The following is a 21,067-nucleotide window of genomic DNA, read 5'->3' as shown; positions in this document are numbered from 1 at the left end:
ATGGATAGTGATTATCACTTTCATCAGCTATCCTTCTCAAGACGAGATGACCAGCATCTTCTTGTCACCTCTGATCTGTGAGAACAAGGTCTAACATGTAAGGGGAAGTTCTATAACTATACAAACTGATTGTCTTAATATTGGCTTCAACATTGTCATCTACAAGCAGTCTGCTTCAGTCGTGGGGATTTCCTAAGAACGCTCGAGTTGGACCGGAGTCTTTCCACGGTCTTCCTCAGGTGGCCCTCATGGCTGCTCCGTGAGGTAGCCAGGCAGCAGAAGCCCCCATACAGATGAACCTGAGACTTGGGAAAGTGACTCTACCATGGGTCATATGGCTATTAAGAATTGAAAGGAGGACTAGGAACTATCCTATTAACTAACACTCTTCCTCACATGAACGGACAGAAACTCCTCCTCTGGCCTGGGCAGGAGTAATCAGCCACCTCCTTGCAGCTTCTGGTGACTGAGTCAGCAAGGTGGCTGGAAAGGAATGGCTCTACTCTTGTAACCTCAGTATTAAAATCCTTAAGTTATAAAGTCAGCAGAAAAATTCCTTTTTCTTCAGTCCTTCCTTCAAACCTGAGCATGGCCCTCCAGCACTTCTGAGAAGAGGGCAATGAAGATGAATCCTGCCTGCATGGACACTGAAGTGTGAAATGGATAGGACAGAGAAAGCGCGTCCCTCAAAGCGGCACGGAAGGCACTTCAGACAATGTCCTCAGCAGGGATGTGGGCGGTGTGTGCGCCCAGGGTGGAGAACTGGTACCAGTTGCGCAGAAAGCCCCTGTTGTACTGGCCTGTGTCCACGATGAGTCCACAGAGGAGACGGCGGCCTGTCTTCTGCCGCAGGGCCTGCTGGACTTCCCTCTCGGTCACATTGTAGCTGATGTTTATCAGCTGGATGAGGAAGATGTAGGCCATGCCCGCTGTGATGATCACAGAGTACCACACGCAGGTGAAGGATAGGGCCGAGCTGCATGGGAGAAAGGAGCTTTTCTAAACGTGTCCTCTTCAGTACAGACCTGAGCATCCTCTCCAATCCCTGGCTAGAGGGTACCGTTGTAGCCTCAGAATGCCATGGCCAGTTGAACCTTTTTAATTTCCCTTTGGATTGCTAGTACATATTTTTCTAGCATGCTATATTTAGCAAGGACTGTTCTATTGTACTTCACAGCACCTGACATCAGTCAGTCAGCGCCTGTTCAAAAGAATGAACAAATCCTAAGTTGTGTCTAAGTCAGGAGAAAACAGAGGTTCCAGGAGATCATTATTGCTGTCCCCTAGGAAGCTGGAGATGGAAATCTACCAACAGGGCTAATGTTCTGTCTGCTGTCTAGTGCTGACTGAGTACTACAGGACAACTCTCAGCATTAACAGCCCTTTACTGATATGTAGAAGCCAGGCTGAAACAATGGCTTGCTACTCTTCCAGAAAAGGTCAGTTCCCGGCACCCTGGTAAGTAAGCTCACAACCACTTGTAACTCCAGTTCCAGGGGCTCAGGTACCCCCTTTCTGGCTTCTGTGAGCAGCCACACATACTTGACATACATTCACATATCCGTAAATTAAATAAAAAAATTTAAAAATCAAAAAGAGCTGTAGGAACCTAACATTTCAAACCAAATCACACCAGGCTCCTTCATGAACTGTGGGCTGGGGCTGCTGTTAGAATAATCAAATCAGGTGATGTTCATTCACACATGCACAAGTCAAGGGTTAACTGGGCAGAAATCACATGGACTCTTCATTTTAAAGTTATTACAAATCCAAAACATCCCCCTAAGCTGAGAGGACAACAATCACTACATAGAGTGGGATGAGAAGTAATGGTGGGACGGGGCCCCTCATTCACCCCAGGAAGCACACAGACACTTTATACTTATTACCCTTGTGTTGGCCAAGAATTTCACAGTAACTGTCCATGTGTCTAGAGTAGAAAGTTACCACAAGAAGAAAGGGCTAATAATCTTTAAAAATCAGTCATTTCTAACCCTAGAGTGGGGAGCTCTGCCACAGACTAAGAACTAATGACACACAGGGGTGCCTGGTAGCAAAGGCAGAAACTGCTCTGAGAACAAGGAGCAAGAAGGAAGAGAGCCAAACCCAAGACTACAGAGCACCCATGCTGAGGGAAGGAACAAACAGTATGGGCAGGAAGCACCCTGGTGTGTGTGGGAGGGCAGGAAGCACCCTGGTGTGTGTGGGAGGGCAACAGCACCCTTGGTGTTGGGGGGTGGGAGTGGCAAGAACACTCTTGGTGTGTGTATAGCGAACATCCTCGGTGTATGAGAGGTATGTGGGGGGGGGCAAGAACACCATTGGTATGGAGGAGTGGGAGGGGCAAGATCAACACACTAAAATCCCATTTACACCACTGCACAGAAATCTGTACAGTGTTTATAAATGGGTTCCCACCTAATGATGCCTAAGGAATCTTGACCTAGATAACACAGTAATCACGAGTGGTGAATTAAAAAAAAAAAAAATTAGAGCAGAACAACCATGAGAGGTTAGAGAGAAAAAGAAAGGTTACAAGAAATATGAGCAGCTTTCAAGAGGAACCTGCTTCACACAAAACTCAAGCACACAAAACTTCTCCACTGTGGGAATCCTGATAAAGCTAGGGCCTGTGTGTGTTTAAGACAAGGTCTCTCTATGTAGCCCTGGGGGTCTTAGAACTTGACTTGTAGAATAAGCTGTCCTTGAACTCAAAGAGATCCACCTGCTTCTGCATCCCAAGTGCTAGAATCAAAGGTGTGCACCATCAGTGATGCTTCTGACATCACCCTAGAACACACCCATAACCACTGCATGGCTTTACTGGCAATTTTCAGGATGCCCAGTGTCTCCAAAGCCTGCCCTATGCTTTGATTGAAAACAGCTAACTTAGGGGCAAATAACCAACTGCCTGTTTCTGGCAACAATTATTACTTCCTGGCTGGCCCTCTTAACAGAGGGTTGCACAACTTACCTGTAATTTTCGTAAACTCCAGGACAGTAGAAGAGGGCTATGAAGAGGCTTCTATCCCTACAAATGGTGTTCAAGGTCAACGATATCCCGTACACCGAAGTGAGCAAGAAGATCAAAAGGGCAAGTATAAATGCTTGATGATTTGATTCTCCAACGCAGCTATTTATCCTCAAAACAGCAGAGGGGGAAACACATTTGAAAATGTCTCGCATAATCCACACATATACAAGAAAGCCTTTAAACTAGGGACAGTAGGAACTTCAGTTATGAGACACTAAGTCATCTTAGTTTTCAATTTAAGGGAAACAAAACCATGTCTACTGTGTGGTGAAGTCTTATATTCTCTATGGAAGAGTAGAACCGTTATCACTTAGTTTAAAACCATGACTAAGAAAAAAGTAGAACCCAGTTAATAAATCTATCCATCTTGATACAGAGCTTATATATATATGTATAAACATATGTAATATACTGTACATATGCATATGTGCATATTTTATGCAGTGCTGGGAACTGAACCTGGTCTGTAGTGCATGTTAGGCAAACACTATACCATTGGCCTACACCCCCAACCCCTGTTCCTAAATTATTAATAAGTGAGGTCTATCAGAAATACTGAACAAATTGGAAAATATGTTAAGTAGGTATAAGAGCAACAGAAGCATCCAAAGCAGTTCAAACTACAGTGCAGCATAGAGAAGCAGGTCAGGTAAAACATGATCCATGTCATGGCCTCTGTGACGGCAGGGTATGCGGGCCACCTCTCCTGCCCAAGCATCCCAGGATTCCCAGCAGCCAGAGGTTTCCTACAGGACAAACTGTCAGATTCTGCAAGCAAGCATTTGGAAATGGGCCAAAACATTCACGTGCACATCCACACAATGGGCATAAATGACAAACGTGTAACACTAAAAACAGCCCTTTACTCCTGAAGGCAAGTCCTAGAAAAGAGATGTCCCTGTCCTAGGGCCATGCACTCAGCCATTTCAATATCCTCCAAGCATTTCCTACACTCTACCTCTCCCCTGTTCTCTGCAGGCCTAAAGTGTAGTTCATTAGACAGAACTGCCCTGAGAGCACCACCACCTCACACCTGCGACTTACAGCATTCACAGCTGAGGGCTGATGGTCCCTTCAGCTCAGCTTCACTCAGTGGAATTTTAGATGCTGCACTTTATGTGTTAAGGACCTGATGTGGCTTCTGTAGTCACTAGCCAACTTGAAGGTATAAAGCAAAGCCCATCTCCTGGCAGATAACCAATAAAGGACCTCAACTACAATGGTGAGTGGAAATCCCTGTTTGCATAAAACAATTAAGGATGTGCAGCAAGAAAACAGTCACTGAACACAGGGACCACGTGTGCTTGCACATGAGCATGCATGTGTGTTCACTTGCATGTAGAAACACATTGATGTTGGTCTTCCTCAATCATTCTCCACCTTATTTTTTGAGTCAGGGTCTCTCACTGAACCAGCAAATTGCTAATACAGTTAGATGGGATGGCTAGCAAGCTTCAGTGATCCTCCTCCTGTCTCTGCCTTCCCAATGCTGGGATCACACACATATGCCACTGCGCATGGCCTTTGTATATGGGTAAGGAGAGAACACAGGTCCTCATGCTTGCACAGCCAGCATTTTACCAACTGAGCTATCGCCACAATCCCTGATAAATTCTTCTTTTTTCAATCAACCAAAGGAAAATCAGAGAAAGGGTGGGGGGGGGACCTCAAGTTTTTCAGCTAGTCTCCTTGAGAAATGACTGAAGGCACTACATCTGTGAAACTCAAAACCCTGATGACTAAGCGGGAACATCCTCACAGCCTACAAATATCCACAAGGTGTAAAACTGGGAAGGAGACATTTTAGGACAGCACAAAGGAAGATCAAACATGGATAAGCTATGAATTGAGTTTCTGGGCTTCCAGATTTTTCCAACATACCAGACACAATGATGGTCCATTCTCCTTACACAGATACCGCATATCCGGCAATGCCATGCCCGGGCAGGTCGGACTAGCTGGCACTTAGCACACCAATCCTCTTTCACCTTGGCAGGGCTGTCAAGTCCCACCCTGGAGGAGCCCTTGATATCATCCTTCAGCGTGCGGTTGTTGAGGCTCCCAGAGGTATCTGTTCCAGGGAACCCTTTGGTCTTCTCCTGCCCTTTTTTGATGGGGCATTCGATTTGGCTGTTGCTTGGGGCTTTGTCATTGCATGCTGGATTGCTGAGGTAGCCTGGATCCTTCTTGGCTCGGTACAAAGCTAAGAGTATCAGGAATAACCCGAAGGTAAGGAGAGCCAGCTGAGTGGGCCCTACACGCCCTTTGGGGACCACTTCCCGCAGGAACACGTAGTACATGTAACCCAGTGAGAACAGTCCAAGGCTCAGAAAAAACAGTGTCTGTTCTTTCCTTCTATGAGTGAGGTAGTAGTACCAGAGTGCCAGCATGGGGAGGGAGATCAGAACCACCACCCCCAGCAGGAAATGCCAGGAAGCCACGTGAAGGAAAACTGGCAAAAGCACGAGTGGAGGGACGATGCTAATATTAACTTTTTTGGCTCCTCTAAGCCAAGGAATTCGGAGGCGATCAGAAATTGTATCTGTGATTCTTTCGCAAGTCTCTGGCCGCACTGATTTACAGGAAAGCCATCTATTCAAAGAGAAAAAGAATGTGCTTCACATGGAGTTGGTGAATTAAAAACTACAGGGCCCCAAATGTCAAACAGCAGCATAAATGATAAGACACCAATAGTCAACATTTTATTTCCTCACTACTAAACACAAGCTTTTCAGACTCATTATCACTTTTTTTTAAAAAAAAAAGGAAGATGTTTATAAATGGAATGATCAGCATTCTTTCTTAAATACACAGGTATATACACATAATCCATATAAATGTCTAGACCTGATGGGTGTACACTCAGATGAATCCTTTTAAAAAATTTAAATTGACAGTGAGAATTCAAAAAGCATTAGGTAGTATTAGTATTAGATCTTCCAATACGCTCTTAAAAGCTCAGGGAACAAGATCAAAAGAGACTTAGTGGAAAGGTGTGGCTGTACTTAACCTTGATGGTCAGCTAGCAGACAAGGAAGGGGGTGTTTCAGTCTAGAGAAATGAGTGCAGTGCAAAGCCTGTCCTGGGCCCTGGGAGTGAACCCAGCTGTCACAGGCAGGAGTCTACATAAGCAAGAATGAAGAACAAACTAAAGTCAGTCCAATGACTAAAAAGAATAGTGTCTGCTGACTTTGCACAGTTCAGCATGCTGTTATTTCAATGTTCCAATTTTAAAACCTATTCCTTAACACATGAGTATTAAGTGATAGGCTACTGGACATGGTGGCCACACCTTTATTTACAGTTGCATGAAGGCCTGAGGCAGGAAGATTACTGATTCTAGCAATTCAAGGTCAGAGTCAACAATATAGTGAGACAGACCTTCAGGAGGGTGGTCTTGCAAGAGGCGATTTGGTCATGACGGGAGGCCAAAGGAGCTTACTAATTCTTCCACATGAACATGCGGCACAAAAGCACCATTTATGAAGCAGATGGCCAAACTGTGTTCGTGTCCTAGTGTTTTTTAGAAAGTAGGATTGCAGATCAATGGGACTGAATATTGAGAGAAGTCTCTAATCGAAATGTTCAGGGTGCTGCGGTTTCTCTTCCATTCTTATGCTCAAGTGTGAGTAAAGAAGTGAGAGGCTAGGGAGACGGCTCAGTGGGCAAAGTGCTTGCTGTTGTACACACATGAGGACATGAGTTTAAGATTCCCAGCCCTGTGCAAAAAGCCAGGGATGATGATGATGTGCATTTGTAACCCCAGCACTAGGGAGGTGGCGGTGATCTCTAGAGCTTACTGGCTGCCCAGTCTACCCAGTCAGTGAGCTGCAGATTCAGTGAAGAGACCCTGTCTCAAAAATTAAGCTTGGGAATCTGTTGCATAAGGCATCTGACACATCTTTGGCCTACACATAAATACAAACAATAACAATAATGATAAATGATGACTTTGGGGGCTAGGATGATGGCTCAGTTGGCAAAGTATTTCCATGACAGCAAAAGGATTGAGTTTGGATCCCCAGCACCCATGTAAAAATCTGGACATGGGGCTAGCAAGATGACTCAATGGGTAAAGGTGCTTGCCACCATGGCCGATGACTTAAGTTCAATTCTCAGGGTCCACATGGCAGAAGGAGAGAACCAACTTTGGCAGGCTGTCCTCTGACCTCCACATGAAAACCATGGGATATTCATGTATATAAAGGCACATACGTTATAAAACTAGAGAGCCATGGTAGTGTGAGCTTGTAATCCTAGTGGTACACGGGGGAGCAGCAGACAGAAAGACTCCTGGAGATTGCTGGTCAGCTAGCCTGGCCAACTGAGGAGCTCTAGGTTCAGTGAGAGGCACTGTCAAAAAAAAAAAAAAAAGGCAGAAAAACAATTCAGAAAGACACCTGACACCAACCACTGTTCACAAGGAGCACACAGGTGCACATACACATACTATATATACAACACACACACACACACACACACACACTGACATTAAAGACATAATGTATACAGCCAGGAAGTGGTGATGCATGCCTTTAATCCCAGCACTCAGGAGGCAGAGGCAGGAAGAACTCTGTGAGTTCGAGGCCAGCCTGGTCTACAGAGTGAGTTCCAGGACAGCTAAGGCTACACAAAGAAACCCTGTCTCAGAAAACAAACAAAACAAAAACAAAAAAGACGTAATGTATAACTAAAGAGGAAACAGAACCCGAAGATCTGGAAAGTTCTTGGCCTTAGCCTGTCTATACAATAACAGCTGTGAAAGCCTGTGTGGGTGAGTCCATTATAAGATCACTATGGCTCAGCCCTGTGCTATGCATCAAGACAATGAGAGGATGGTCCTTAAAGCAGCCCTGAGACTGAGGCTGCACTCCTATTGTAAGCCTAGTACGCTTGGGCACTGAGGGCACCATGGTTTCATGGCTCAGAACACCCGTGAAACCTCAAGGCTCACTGCTGAGTACCACATCTCTGCTTCTTACATTCTGGTGTAGTGTCTCACAGAAACCCCAGGTGTCTTTTGCCCTGTGGTAATGGGACCTGTTATCCCGTTTTTCTTTCCCATTTCGCGTTTTTTGCTATGGGAGTATCTTTTCAATGAATGTGTTTTGAAAGTATGCAGTCACTATTTCTTTTTTATTTTTAATTATTTTATGTGTACTTGTGTTTTACCTGCATGTATATATGTGCATCATGTGCATGCCTCATGTGGATGTTAGGAATTGAACCCTGGTCCTCTGCAAGAGCAAGAAATGTTCTTAGTCTCTCTTCTGCCCACAGTCTGTATTGATAGGCAGGAAGCTGAAGGACACCACATGAGTCCTTCATGAGTTTTACCTGTTTCTGATTGAGGCAATGCCAGTCAGACCACTGTCCATCCGGACTTAACATGTCTGTGCTGATACTTGCACAATTAAATATTTGAGGTTGCTGGAATGTAAGGAACGTATTTGAACGTGAAGACATTAATTTGGAGGGGGTAGGTAGACTGCTAAGATTTGAGCATTTATGGCCTGCTAAAATTAATTTAGTTCAAACCTAATCCACAATACAATCTTATTAAGAGGTTGGGCTTTGAGGAAGTGATGAAGTCAACAGGGTAGAGCATGAATGAGCTTAACATCCACACAAAAGAAAACCAGGGAAGGCGGGTTATTCATCCCTTTTGCCATCTGGGGACGGAGCAAGATGGCGCCATCTATGAGGAAGGGTTCACGCAAGATATAAATCTGCCAGCACTTCTGACTTTAGATTTCTCCACCTCCACAACTGTAGGCCATCCACTTCTATCACTTCAACCCACTGTGAAGTATTTTGCTGCAGAGCCTAAGTGAACTAAGACAGGCAAGAAAGTTAGGGTAGGTGAGGCAAGAGTAACATTAGACAGTTGTTTTAAGCAAGACGAAACCTTAAAGTGAGTGGGAGATTACCACTTGGAATCACAGGGCATCTGGGACAGTGGGAACTGGGAGGCCTGTCCTGGGGTGTGGGGAGGTAGAGATAGAGGAGAGGGGAGAACTCAGAGAATAGCCCAGGCATCAAGGGCTAGGAGAGACGAAGAGTCAGCAACGTTAATGGAAAAGCAGCAGTCCTGAGTGACAGCCATTATGGAAACAGCATTATTTCTCCATTCATTAGTGCAAAGTGTTCTATTTTCTCAGTATGGATTTTAGACTAAGTCTAAAGAAGCTATATTTAACACTACCTATTTTTAAAAAATATAAGACTGTAGAAAAAGACAAGGAACAATTATAAAGATGTTTTGGGCTTTAAGAGTGAAGCTTGACCAAAGACTGCCGTGGTCCCCAGGGAAAGCTTTTTCATGGCTAAATTAACAATCTACAGTAAAAGTGACTTTGTAACCAGAAGGGACTGCTTCTCGAAAAAGTCTGTCTCCACATCCCTCTTCCTCTCACATTATGCTTTCCATAAGTAGATGTTTAAAAATATATATTTATAAAAAATGGCTAAAACAAGATCATTGCCACTTGATACAAAATGGTTTTCATTGATGCTAAAAAGTCTCCTGGTGGATAGCAATTTCCAATCACTGAGATAGTGGCGAAAGTAAAGGCCAAAGATAAGATAATATTATAATCAAGATGGTATTGTTGCTTACATAAAAACAGTCACACTCTATGGGGTATATAAGACCTTTCTCCTCGGAAATAAGGGAGAGTGGAAAACCATCTTCCAACCTCCAAGACCCATGTGACCAAGTGAGAACGATCCCTTGCATGGCCTCCACTAAGATCACTGGGAATATAACAACTTTCTGGAATGTTCATTTAAACTTGCAGTTTGGGCTGGTTTGTGTTCTTTAATACATTTAATTTGCCTACTATCTTATGTTCTGAGTGTTCTCCCCAACCTAGTCCTTTAAAGACTGTTCAAGTCCTCATGAATTGACCTGGACAGCTGCAGACTGCTAACTACCTTATTTTTTATAAAATTTTCACACATCAAAAACAATTCTCTATTTTAGATCTTTTGGAATAGAATCAAGAGCAAATCCTAGCATTCTGGATGGCAACCTGAAAGAATATAGGGTGGGTCTCAACAGAGCCAGTGGGGTGAGCATCTGGAAACTGTATGCTTACCTGTCACAGCCTTCATCGAGGTCTTGACAATCACACAAACAAGCAGCCACGTGGTTCTTTTCCCCATTTCGATCTATATACTCACAGCAGCACAGGGGCTCCAATTCAGGTTCTTCGGTTTTCTTTTTCTTTACTGGCTTCATATTGCCCTTCAGTGTTTGCACCTGTCACCATGAGGCATAAGAAGCTTTCAGAAGGTAAAGGTGGCAAGAACTCAACTCACATCCTGGTAAACACGTCCTCGCTTGTGATTAACGCCAACGCCTGAGCAATAAAAAATGAAAAGAAAGGGGGGAGGGGTCCTGTTTCCATCAGGTTTTTCTGGCTCCTCATGGCCTGAAAAGGGGGCTCCTTGACTCCTGGAGCTCCTAGTATCTTCACCTCCCCTTCCCGGTAAGGATAGCAGCACCTGGGTACCAGCCGTTCCCATGGCGACAGCCGACCACGCGGCCCGGGACAACAGGGCTAGGGCGGCCCAGTTCACCTGCGGGTGCCGGCTGGGTAGAGCCGAGCGGTCCCCACCCCGAGGCTGTGCGCCGTGGAAACTCACCCTCGTAGGTGCAAGCAGCGACGCCCCGGCGCTGAAACCATCCACCCGCCCCGGGCTGCCAGGAGTCTCCGGCAGCCCCGAGGTCCCCGTCCAGCCCAGTCCGAGCCAGCCGCTCCGAGGGCGTGGGCGGGCCTGGAGAATGACCTTGGCTGAGAAGTTACCTGCCCTCCGACGGAGGCGGGGACGGGGAGGAGGACCCGCTCCTCTGGGCGCGGCTGGGTCCGGGACCCAGCACGGCGGGCTCGGGCGAGCTGGGTGGAGTCGCCCACCTGTGAGCACCGCCGGTGTGCGCGCGCCTGCCTTGCGATCCAGTCGCCCCCGGCCGCCTCTCCGCAGGTCGGCGCGCGCTTCCGGGTGCCCCGCCCCCGGCGCCGGGATCCCGCCGCCCGCACGTGCGCCGCCTGCCCACGAGGCCCCACCCACGCCGCTCTCTCGGACACCCAGCACCTGCGCCTGGCCCTTGGGGTGCTGGCAGGGTAAGGGAGCAGACCCGGACAGTCGCGCGCTGCGGGAGTTCGCCGGCCACCAACCGTCCTCCTGCGCCCGCAACAGGCGTTGGGTTCTATCTGCACCACCTTGTTCTGGAGTGCCACCCCACAAGTCGCCCACCCTCCCTTTATCAGCTGCTGCTCCCAAGTTCTGGCTTATCCAACTTGTTCAAGCTCTTGAGTCCTGAGGGTTGCCTCTGCTTTCCAGCCAGGCCTCTGGTACTTTTGCTTGCATTTGCAATGGAATTGCCCAGAGAATCCTCTCTGGGTTTTATAGCTGCACACACACACACACACACACACACACACACACACACAATCTATGAGAACTGTAGGCCTACCTACAGGTTTTCAGTAGTTCAGGCTTTCTAGATCTGGTTTTGGTTTTTAAGCAGAAACAGAAGAAAACTTACAATTGAAGAAATTTTGAGTTTTATTGAAGTCAGACTACATAACAGATTCAGACTCTATTAATTCTGCATACCTATTTAGTCTTTTATCTGCAAAGCAACATTGGTAATCTTTGAGGTATATTATAAAGTAGTTTGAGGGAAACCACAAAAACATTCACTTTGACAGTTAACATTTTTCTAAATTTAACAATTTCAAGTTTCTAATTAAGTCATTCTTGCTCACAGCCAGAAACTTCATATGTCCTTAACAAAAGCAAACAAAACAGAGTTACTACTCTGCACCCCGCCCCTCTCCAGGTGGATTAGTTGAGATTCATCCAGAGAAACCCACTTCCCTCTAGCCAGTATTTTCATTCCTTACAGGCATTTCAAAAATGTTAGCAATGCCATTTGGCTTTGGTGACACTGAAAGGGAAAATTTCACTAAAGGTAGTTAATGGTTGTTCAAACGATAAGAATATATGCCGAGCAGTGGTGGCTCACACCTTTAATCCCAGTGCTCAGGAGGCAGAGGCAGGTAGATCTCTGTGAGTTTGAGGCCAGCCTGGTCTACAAAGCAAGTTTCAGAACAGCTAGAGCTAAACAGAGAAACCCTGTTTCAAAACAGTATGTATGACGTATGTATGTATTGTGTTTGCATGTGCAAGTTCCAAAGACAGACCTGTAGAAAACAAAACAATAAATATGCCCTGAACCTTTCATAAATTCTAGGAGTCAGAGCTGATTTCAAGTCAGGTTACAAAGTCCTTTTTTTCACAAACCACTTGTGTTGAGGCAAATGCCTGAGTAGCTTTCTTGGAAGCCCAAGCTTGCACCTCTTCAGTCAGTGTGCATGTACCCCACAGTCTGTATTATGGAGCTCAAGAACCCCACAGTCTTTATTGTGGAGTAAAGCTTATAATTTTCCAACAATGCAAGCTACATACCTGTATAAAGAATGAAGCTATCTATAGCAGTTACTGAAAAATCATAGATTATTTTCAATCAGATGGGTCACTTCCACCATAGGCACTGCTAGGCTGAACCCAAGCATAGTTCATGGATTCATTTGGTCTTTCATGAAATGCCCAAATTTTATCATAATCTTCTGGCTTCTAAAACTAAAAATAGTTCATTCTGAGCATTGGTATCCTACATACTTCCGTCTCATAAATTACTTCCCTGTCTTTGATATATGAAGAATAATCTTACCTTTGGGGTGTGTGTGTGTGTGTGTGTGTGTGTGTTCCTTCATTAAGATACAACACAGCCAATGAATCTTTCAGACAACACTGAGATTCAAAGGGTTTGACCACTGCCTTTGCATGCCAATTCAATGAAGAGACTGTAGTGTTTAAAGATACAAACCTGGAATCTATGTGCCTAGAAAATGATCCTATAAAGTGAGAAATGATGGAGGGCTTTCTTCTTATCTTTTTAGGCTCTTAAACTCAGTGGTGAACACAGCCCACTGGGCACACAGGGGCTCACTGTGTGCTAACAGATAAATTTAAAGGGTCAGGTTACAAGCTTCAGCACAGAAAATGGGCCACCATGCTCAGGTGTCTCACTTCCCATTTTGTGTCATAGAATTTCAATTCCAAAGTATATTTCATGGTTCACTGGAGAAATTCACAGCTTAGAAATATCTATACAAAGTGAAAAGACAGAGTCTTAAGGCTGTTGGAGAGTAATCACCAAGTAAATGTTATTTAAATAAGGTTTTCCTAGTAGAAATTCAAAATAAAAATATCAGGAATGTCCCTGTGAGAGTGACAGTCTTCATCCTTGGTTTCCTTCCAGATGTTGTCTTCTAGGTCCAGGTGTCTCTTTGATTTCTGCAACTCAGCACTAGCTCTCCACAGCCACCCCAGTCCTGTTCTTACTTAGTAAATCAAAGGTTTTCTGAAGCATAATGAGTGAGTTCTTCAGCTGCAAACAGATTAATCAAAAATCAGACTTCAATTTTTACTGGTTATTTGACTCCAAAGGGTTTTTTTTTTTTTAATGCTCAAAAAAAAAAAAAAAAAAAAAAAAAAAAAAAAAACATTGACCATCGAATATCTGTTTCTCCTGATATCTGCTGCATGACTTCTAGAGCATGCTTACCGGGTAAGAGGGGCCTGCATTTTCCAAGAAGTCTAATTATCCAAAGGCAAAGGCTGTTTGCTTAGATATTTCTCAAGGCTCAATGGTCTTTTCGATCTCTCCTGAACACCTTGAGCCTGGCTAAGCCATCCAACATCCTCTTCACAGTTGTAAAATTTCCCTGTCCCTACCGACCCTGTAGAACCTTCCCCGAAGACCCTGCCTCTGAACTACTTCACACATCTATCCTACTTAATTTTGTACTTTCAAAAACAGATTTGAAAACCTATCAGACAGTTGACTAATCTAATAAAATTGGAAGCAACATGAGAGCAAAGAATATATCCTATTCCTCACTGTATTCATTCATCCGTTCGTTCAACAAGCCTGGTGTATGCTTCATGCTGGGCGCTAGGCTAAGCATGGAGTACAGAATGCTGAGCCAAAATGTTCCCAGCAGTAGTCACAAAGGACAGGACAATTTATAGATATGATTATAGCAGAAAGGGGGATGGTTTCTCTTGTCTATAAGGCATGGTCATCCACTGAGGGGACAATGTAAGAGCGAAGTGAGAATGATGAAGTGGATGGAGAGAGTTACTAAGCAACTGCAGAGAAGGCCCATCTAAAGACTGCCCAGCTGAGGACCTACCTGTTCCAACATCACTATGGAATCTTGGAGCACTCCTTTTAAATGGTGGGCCTGATCTTTGTTCTTTTGAATATTTTCTGTACTTGAGAACCTATCAGAGGCTAAACTAGAAGAAAAGAAAATCTTAAAAATCATGAAAATAGCTCCTGGCCTTATTGTTTATAGAAATTATTGTGCCCCATGGATTGCAAACAAAACATAAAATCAAACCCCGCTACCACCACCTTTCCAAAAAAGAAAAACAAAAAAACAAACAAACAAAAACAAAGCTTGTATGACTAAGATATAGAGATCTGACAAAGAAACGGGTGGTAAAACAGACAGGGCTGGGGTGGAAAACTTACCTAAAAGATTTCTCTTCTTGGAGGTGGAGCTGGTAGAAGGACTGAGCCGCATGTTCTATCTTTGACAACTTCAGAAACAATGTCACATTCAGCACAACTAGTAACAGCAAACTGTGGAGAGTGAATGACAGCTGGTTAACTAGCACTGACCTGCACTGCAGGCTGCAGAGGTCGCCCAGCACCCAGATGGTAGAGGCAGGAGGGTCTATGGTGATTCAAGACCACAAGGCAGCCTAGACTACACAAAGCCGGACCCACCCCAACACACCCCTTCAACCACCCAAAATGCAGAAGGTAAAATAATATATATATGCAAAAGCTTCCAACTCTATATGATCTAGACTAGTTATTTAAGTAAATTATCCCCATTTCATTATATAAAATAATTACCTTCAAGTATTACATGGATGCCAAAGAAATGACTAGGGTGGTAAGAAAAGTCCTTCAACAACCTCAACTCACAGGCTGCCTCTTATCCCTGTCCTCTCCTCTCTGCTGGAATCCCAGCTAGTGCTGGGCAGCTACTGGTTTAGAAATCTACCAGGTAAGCTTTCAGGGTCTATTTTTGGGTTATGTTGGCTTAAGCAATTACACACTCATAATACTGCATTTCAAAAATAAAATGAAGACCAATATGCAGCTGATTTTAGGGACATCATAATGTTATCTTTTATTCCCAATCAAAGCAAAAAGTGTGTGTGTGTGTGTGTGTGTGTGTGTGTGTATTCAGCAAGACTATCTTCTTGTTAATCTTGAACAAAGGAAGTACCAGATAAATCCAACATATTAATAATGGTAAATATAGACCAGGCGTTGGTGGCGCACACCTTTAATCCCAGCACTCAGGAGGCAGAGGCAGGCGGATCTCTGTGAGTTTGAGGCCAGCTTGGTCTCCAGAGCAAGTGCCAGGATAGACTCCAAAGCTACACAGAGAAACCCTATCTTGAAAACCCAAATAATAATAATAATAATAATAATAATAATAATAATAATAATAAATATAAATTTTACATGCAAATGTAATGTTTTGTTTTTAATGGCAGACTTTCAAATTAATACAGACCTCATTACAGTATACAAACTGGTAAGTAGTAGCATATGTCTTTACTTACTTTGTTTTGTTAAAAGATTTACATGCTTCAAATTAGAACTATTGGAACTGAAGGTATAGCTCAGTGGTAGAGTGCTCACTTAGCACAAACAGAAAAAGTATATAGATATATATCGTGTGTGAAAGAGTTAAAAAGTAACAAGAAAATCAAACCTGTGAAGTTATCATGGCACTGAAGTGATGCATGTGCACACACACACACACACACACACACACACACACACACACACGTGTATATTTGAATATAAATGTAGCATAATGATACTTGTCATTCAAAAATAAACTGATTTTCGGGCAGTGGTGTTGCATGCCTCTAACCCCAGCACTCAGGAGCAGTGCTGTATGCAGGCTGTCCCAGCATAAATGAAGCTGAGGCAGGAGGATCATGAGATAGTTCAAAGCTAGCCTAGACTTCATAGTAAGCCCCTATCTCAAGAAACAACAAACAGTAATAAGGATAACAAGTATTTTCTGCTTGTTCTGAAATCTGTAGTAAGGAAAAAACAGCTAGGAACTTTATCCCAAATGTTATCACCCAGTCTATCACTGAATCAGAGCCATTCATATAATCAAGGGACTCCCTCAAAGTTCACACGCAGCCATGTAGCATCAGAGCTCTAAGGTGTAACTTGCTAGATGGGTTCTTGTAGTGTACCCTAAGCTTCAAACTAATTGCCTAATGTTTTTCACAATGTGATGCTTAGATCACTCATATCAGAATAATCTAGAGTGTGTGCTTGAAACTCATCGCTAGCTACTCTTACAGAAGACCCAGTTCAATGCCCAGCACCCACATGGCTCCTCACAACTGTCTGTAACTCCAGTCCCAGGGGATCCAACACCCTCTTCTGGCCTTCATGGTCAGCAGGCATGCATGCAGTGCACAGAAAAATAGACAGGCAAAACAGCATACACATGAAAATAAATTTTTAAATTTTTTAAAAATTCGTGATCACTATTGAAAATCTATTGAATCAACCTCTGAGACCGAGGCTGAAAAATGTGCATTTTAGCAAACTCCTAAATGATTCTTATTCATATAAACATGAGAACCATTGATCTATTTGAGCAAGGTAGAATAGTTTTATTGGAATTTTAGCAACATGTATTTTCTTTAAATTTATGGAACTTTCCATAAAAACTCAGAGTTCATAGAAATAAGTCAAATTGTTTTTTTTAAGAAAATGCTTAGTATATATTTTATATTCCCTCAAATTTTACAATTCTGAAAAATCATACATCAAAAGCTATCACACCAAAACCTGTAAAACTGCTTTTATAGGTCAACAATAGTCAATAGTGACCACTTCTAACTGGTAAAACACAAATGCGGAAGCTGTCCAGATGACTAAGTGGTTAAGGACACTGGCTGCTCTTCCAAGCACCTACGTAGCAGCTCACAACCTTCTGTAACTCCAGTTCTGAGGGATCCATGTCCCTCCTGTCCCCCATGGATACTGCACACACAGACACACAGGGAAAGCACTAATGCAATAAAATAATAAATCACTTTTTAAGAAAAACCACAAAGCGTTCCAATTCTTTTGGGAACTATTTAAAAACAAATGAAGATATAAACCAATCAGTACAAGAAATACTCACAAGACACTCATCACCATTATCAGAACAGCGTCACAGCTGTCCACCGTCTTTCTCTTTCCTGTAGGTGAAAGATGAGAGTGAGGACTGGGAACACTGTTGAAAGTTAATAATCATCTGAAATTAACTTGAAAAAATATGTCCTTTGTAAAGACAAAATGATTTAGGGGGAAGTCTCTGTCTGAGCTTTTTTTTTTTTTTTTTTTTTTTTTTTTTTAACTGGAATATGAAACAAACCTAAAAGGAGATAACCCATGGCAATTCTTCAAATTGGAGATATGTTACAAATTAATTTACTATGAAATTAATTAATTTAACACATAGCACATGATATATAGCTATGTACTATCTCTGATAAGAACAGTTGAGTTGATCTAATATATAGTGTTTTTCTCCTTAAAAAAAACAATGACCAATCACTGTGACCTAAACCTTTACATTTCAAAGTTAAAAAGCCATTGATCTTAATCAGTGATTAGACATAGTTACACAAAGCTAAAAGTCTAATGGGAGTTTGATAATGGGATAGGATGGAGGATTGACACCTGTGAGGGGGTTGACAGTAATAACAAGGAGTCTACAAAACTGAAAGTCAAGTTCCATCTCTGCAGTTTGCCTAGGCTAGCCCCCAACAGTACACTCAGAGTTAAACATCAGGCATCTGCATGTGTTAAGCAGGAAATAAACAAGTGAGCTGCCCAGAAGCTTGGGTTTAGTGAATCATACTGGGGACAGTAGCCAGCTGGACAGCTGAAGGGGCAGCTCTAAGCAGCCCCAACCAACTGCTGTTTTGAAGTGATTTGGTACAGGGCCATCAGACTTGAGGTTTTATTTAAATATCGTTTTTTTTTTCTTTTTGAGGCAGAATCTCACTATGTAATTCTGGCTGCCCTGAAACTCATGAGGTAGACCAGCTGGCCTCAAACTCACCAAGCTCTGCCTGCCTGTCTCTGAGTGCTGGGACTAAAGGCACATACCAGTATGGCCAACCTAAAACTTTTAAATGCTCTGTGGGTCAAAAAAAAAAAATACTCTACTGGCCATATGCCTGCCATGTCCTAGATGTTCCTTTAGACTTCTATAGTAGCTGTCATTAAGAAACTCCAAGTATAATAAATGGCATCCAAAAGGAGAGAAGGCAGACTTCCTTAAATGACATTCTTCATCAACAAGAGGCACCTCGTGCATTCTAAGGCTAAAATCTTTTGTCTGTTTAGCAGGGAAAGCTACCTGTAATATCCCCTTTGGCCTCAAAGCCCACGTCTATAGGAGAACGCTGAGAAGACGGTTTAGGGGCTGTTTCCGCCGTTCGGTTCAAAGTCCGCCTTCTCCGTCGTAGGCTACTGAGTTTTCCAGGGTCTTCAATGGATTGATTTAACACAGACTCTTCCATTAATAAATCTGATTCTATGATGAAAATTTTAAAACAATAGGATAAGAAGGAAGCTTTCTCAACTATAAGACACAAGTAGTGAGTGTGTGTGTGTGTGTGTGTGTGTGTGTGTGTGTGTGTGTGTGTGTGTGCCCACTCGTGTGCAAGCACCGATGTGCTTGTTTGAGCCTAGGCAATCTTTTCTAACCATATCTTAGGTTTTACAGACTCGATTCAAACTTTATTCTTAATTAAAAGCTTTAGAGACTACAATGACCCTGTAATGGGGCTTCATTATTCTAGGAAGAATGTGTATCAATAAATGATGAGATCATCAGTGGAAACTTGCTATGTGCTATATTAAATATTAACGTAATGGCTTCAGTTATGGAAACAGCAGCTCTACACATTTCCACGAGATCATTAGGAAGGTTGCCAAGATAGGGTCTAGTGCTTCCTAACCCTAAAGCAAAGAGCAGCAGCTCTAAGGTTTAAAAAGAAACACTCTGGCAAGGGGATACTTCAAACAACCTCAAAGTCCCATTTTTATCATTTATTTCAACCCTTTCCTTTCTCAGATTTTTCATCGGAAGTTCATTACCCAGTGGCCAAGCTAATGTTTAAGCACCATTTTCTCTGTTGCTGATGAGAAGTTTAATAATGAAAAAGCCAAAAGGGAAAGAGCCAGAAGACAAATGACCAGCAAAATAAACCATACAGCCTAAGTCACTCAAGCTGATTGGCCACCAGCTTTTCCTTCAGAAAAGCTATGTCCACATATGTGTGGTGTTCCCTCATTTATATAGTAAGAAATATCCCAGCACAACAGCTGCATTGCTTCTCATGGTCAGCTACCAGCACCCACCCCCACCAAATCCATACATAAACACAGCACCATTGCCAAGCGGGCCTACATAAGCCCAGGAAAGCTGCAGCCAGGAAGGCAGGTGTGACCCCATGGCTCTGCAGATGTGAGAGAGGACAAGTGGACCTGTAACCTAGTTTTGTAATCCCTAGCTGTGGTCAGCCTCTTGGCTTCTTGCAAGGACAAGCAGTGTGTGATCTTGGACAAGTCACTTAACTATATTGTTTTGATTTCTTTTGTAGTAAAATGGGAACAACCAATCATAGCTATACTTCACAGGGCTGTTACAAATATGAAATGTTAACACTATGATGTGCATTTTATTATATGATGGCATATAATAATCATTAAGTAAGTGTTGTTAGAGCAACAATAACTGAATTTTAAAATCCTGCAATTGACAGAGCAAGTAAGGCACCGAAGCCACTTCAATGAGAGCCATTCTTCCAGCAGCAGCACCTGGCCCTTCTACATGTCCTAATGAAGAACAGCGCATTGTCAGCAAATGTGACCTCAGTAAAAACAGACGCATCAAAACTTTACAGACCAAGCTGTTTGAAATAGTTCTCCAGTGAACTCCAGGAATTCTTCTCAATTAAAGACTTGATAATGCCCCATGGTTGTTTCCTGTATTTCAAGTCTGTGGAAACTCTAATAGGATGAGAAGGAAACAATATTTCTTTAGAGACAGACTTTAACCAGCAGAAGAAATCAGGCAAGTTCAGGGGAGTATGGCCATAGACTACTTTAGCTACCCCACTGCAATGAAACCTAAGCTTGCATTCTGTGAAAAGCCAACATCATTACTTCTATAAAATAAAATTTGTTCTTCCTTAAAAACCATTGTGAACTGCTATTACTTCATCAAATTATAATATTCTTCCCTCACTTAAATAACAATGAAGACTTCAATAAATGCTAAGAAAGTAAGCTGGCAGTAGTGGTTCACTCTTCTAGTCCCAGCACCCAAGAGGTAGAGGCAGGTGGATCTCTATGAGTTGGAGACCAGCCCAGTCTATAGAGCGAGTTCTAGGATGGCCAGGGTACACAGAAAAACACTGTCTTTGAAAAACAAAAACAAAAAAGAAAGGAAGGGAAGGAGGGAGGGTGGAGAGGTGTGTGTGTGTGTGTGTGTGTGTGTGTGTGTGCGCGCGTGCGTGTGTGTGTATGACAGAGAGAGAGAGATTAAATGAACTTCTAAATGTAGCAGATCACTAGTGATCACACACTAGTTGAAATTAACTCCATCAATTAGCACCAAAGCCTATGATGGTCATCATTCATCAAGGCAACAGTATTCTTTACTTCCCACTACAGCAGAGTCCCTTACTGCTGATCATGTGTTCCCTTGAAACTTCTGGCCCCTGTGGACCTTAGCCTGGGTCATGTGACTGGTTGTGAGCACTTCTACAGCTTTTTCTTCCTGTGGCAACTGGAGGATGCTCATTCTTGACTATGTACCCCCAGAATTT

The 21,067-nt window shown here is 43.2% G+C and overlaps 2 protein-coding genes across 5 annotated transcripts in view; both read right to left on the bottom strand.

The window, feature by feature from the left end:
- Positions 1 to 708: 708 nt before the first annotated feature.
- On the bottom strand, positions 709 to 10,384 carry Zdhhc23 (zinc finger DHHC-type palmitoyltransferase 23). 2 transcript variants are annotated; one of them, XM_035444764.1, is made up of 4 exons: positions 10,135 to 10,384; positions 4,916 to 5,626; positions 2,975 to 3,142; positions 709 to 976 (listed from the first exon to the last, which is right to left on the bottom strand). In XM_035444764.1, exons 1-4 carry the CDS (start codon positions 10,275 to 10,277, stop codon positions 709 to 711), a joined length of 1,290 nt encoding a protein of 429 aa, XP_035300655.1. In that variant the 5' UTR covers positions 10,278 to 10,384. The 2 variants fall into 2 exon arrangements, with proteins under 2 accessions (XP_035300655.1, XP_035300656.1); XM_035444765.1 differs by having other exon boundaries at positions 2,975 to 3,133.
- A 1,197-nt stretch (positions 10,385 to 11,581) lies between these two features.
- Gramd1c (GRAM domain containing 1C) overlaps positions 11,582 to 21,067 on the bottom strand; it is a 72,579-nt gene continuing 63,093 nt past the window's right edge. For 2 of the 3 annotated variants that reach the window (XM_027412644.2, XM_027412641.2), the window contains 6 exons: positions 20,143 to 20,246; positions 18,589 to 18,765; positions 17,362 to 17,419; positions 14,649 to 14,759; positions 14,305 to 14,410; positions 11,582 to 13,496 (listed from right to left, as the gene is read on the bottom strand). In XM_027412644.2, the coding sequence (XP_027268445.1) occupies positions 13,416 to 13,496; positions 14,305 to 14,410; positions 14,649 to 14,759; positions 17,362 to 17,419; positions 18,589 to 18,765; positions 20,143 to 20,246 (637 nt within the window). In that variant the 3' untranslated portion in view covers positions 11,582 to 13,415. The remainder of the gene's footprint in view (positions 13,497 to 14,304; positions 14,411 to 14,648; positions 14,760 to 17,361; positions 17,420 to 18,588; positions 18,766 to 20,142; positions 20,247 to 21,067) is intronic. The other variant, XM_027412642.2, reaches the window with a different exon arrangement.

Source organism: Cricetulus griseus, chromosome 4 (genome assembly GCF_003668045.3).
Source record: "Cricetulus griseus strain 17A/GY chromosome 4, alternate assembly CriGri-PICRH-1.0, whole genome shotgun sequence".
Lineage (NCBI taxonomy): Eukaryota > Metazoa > Chordata > Mammalia > Rodentia > Cricetidae > Cricetulus > Cricetulus griseus.
This window is presented reverse-complemented; position numbering and strand designations above follow the sequence as displayed.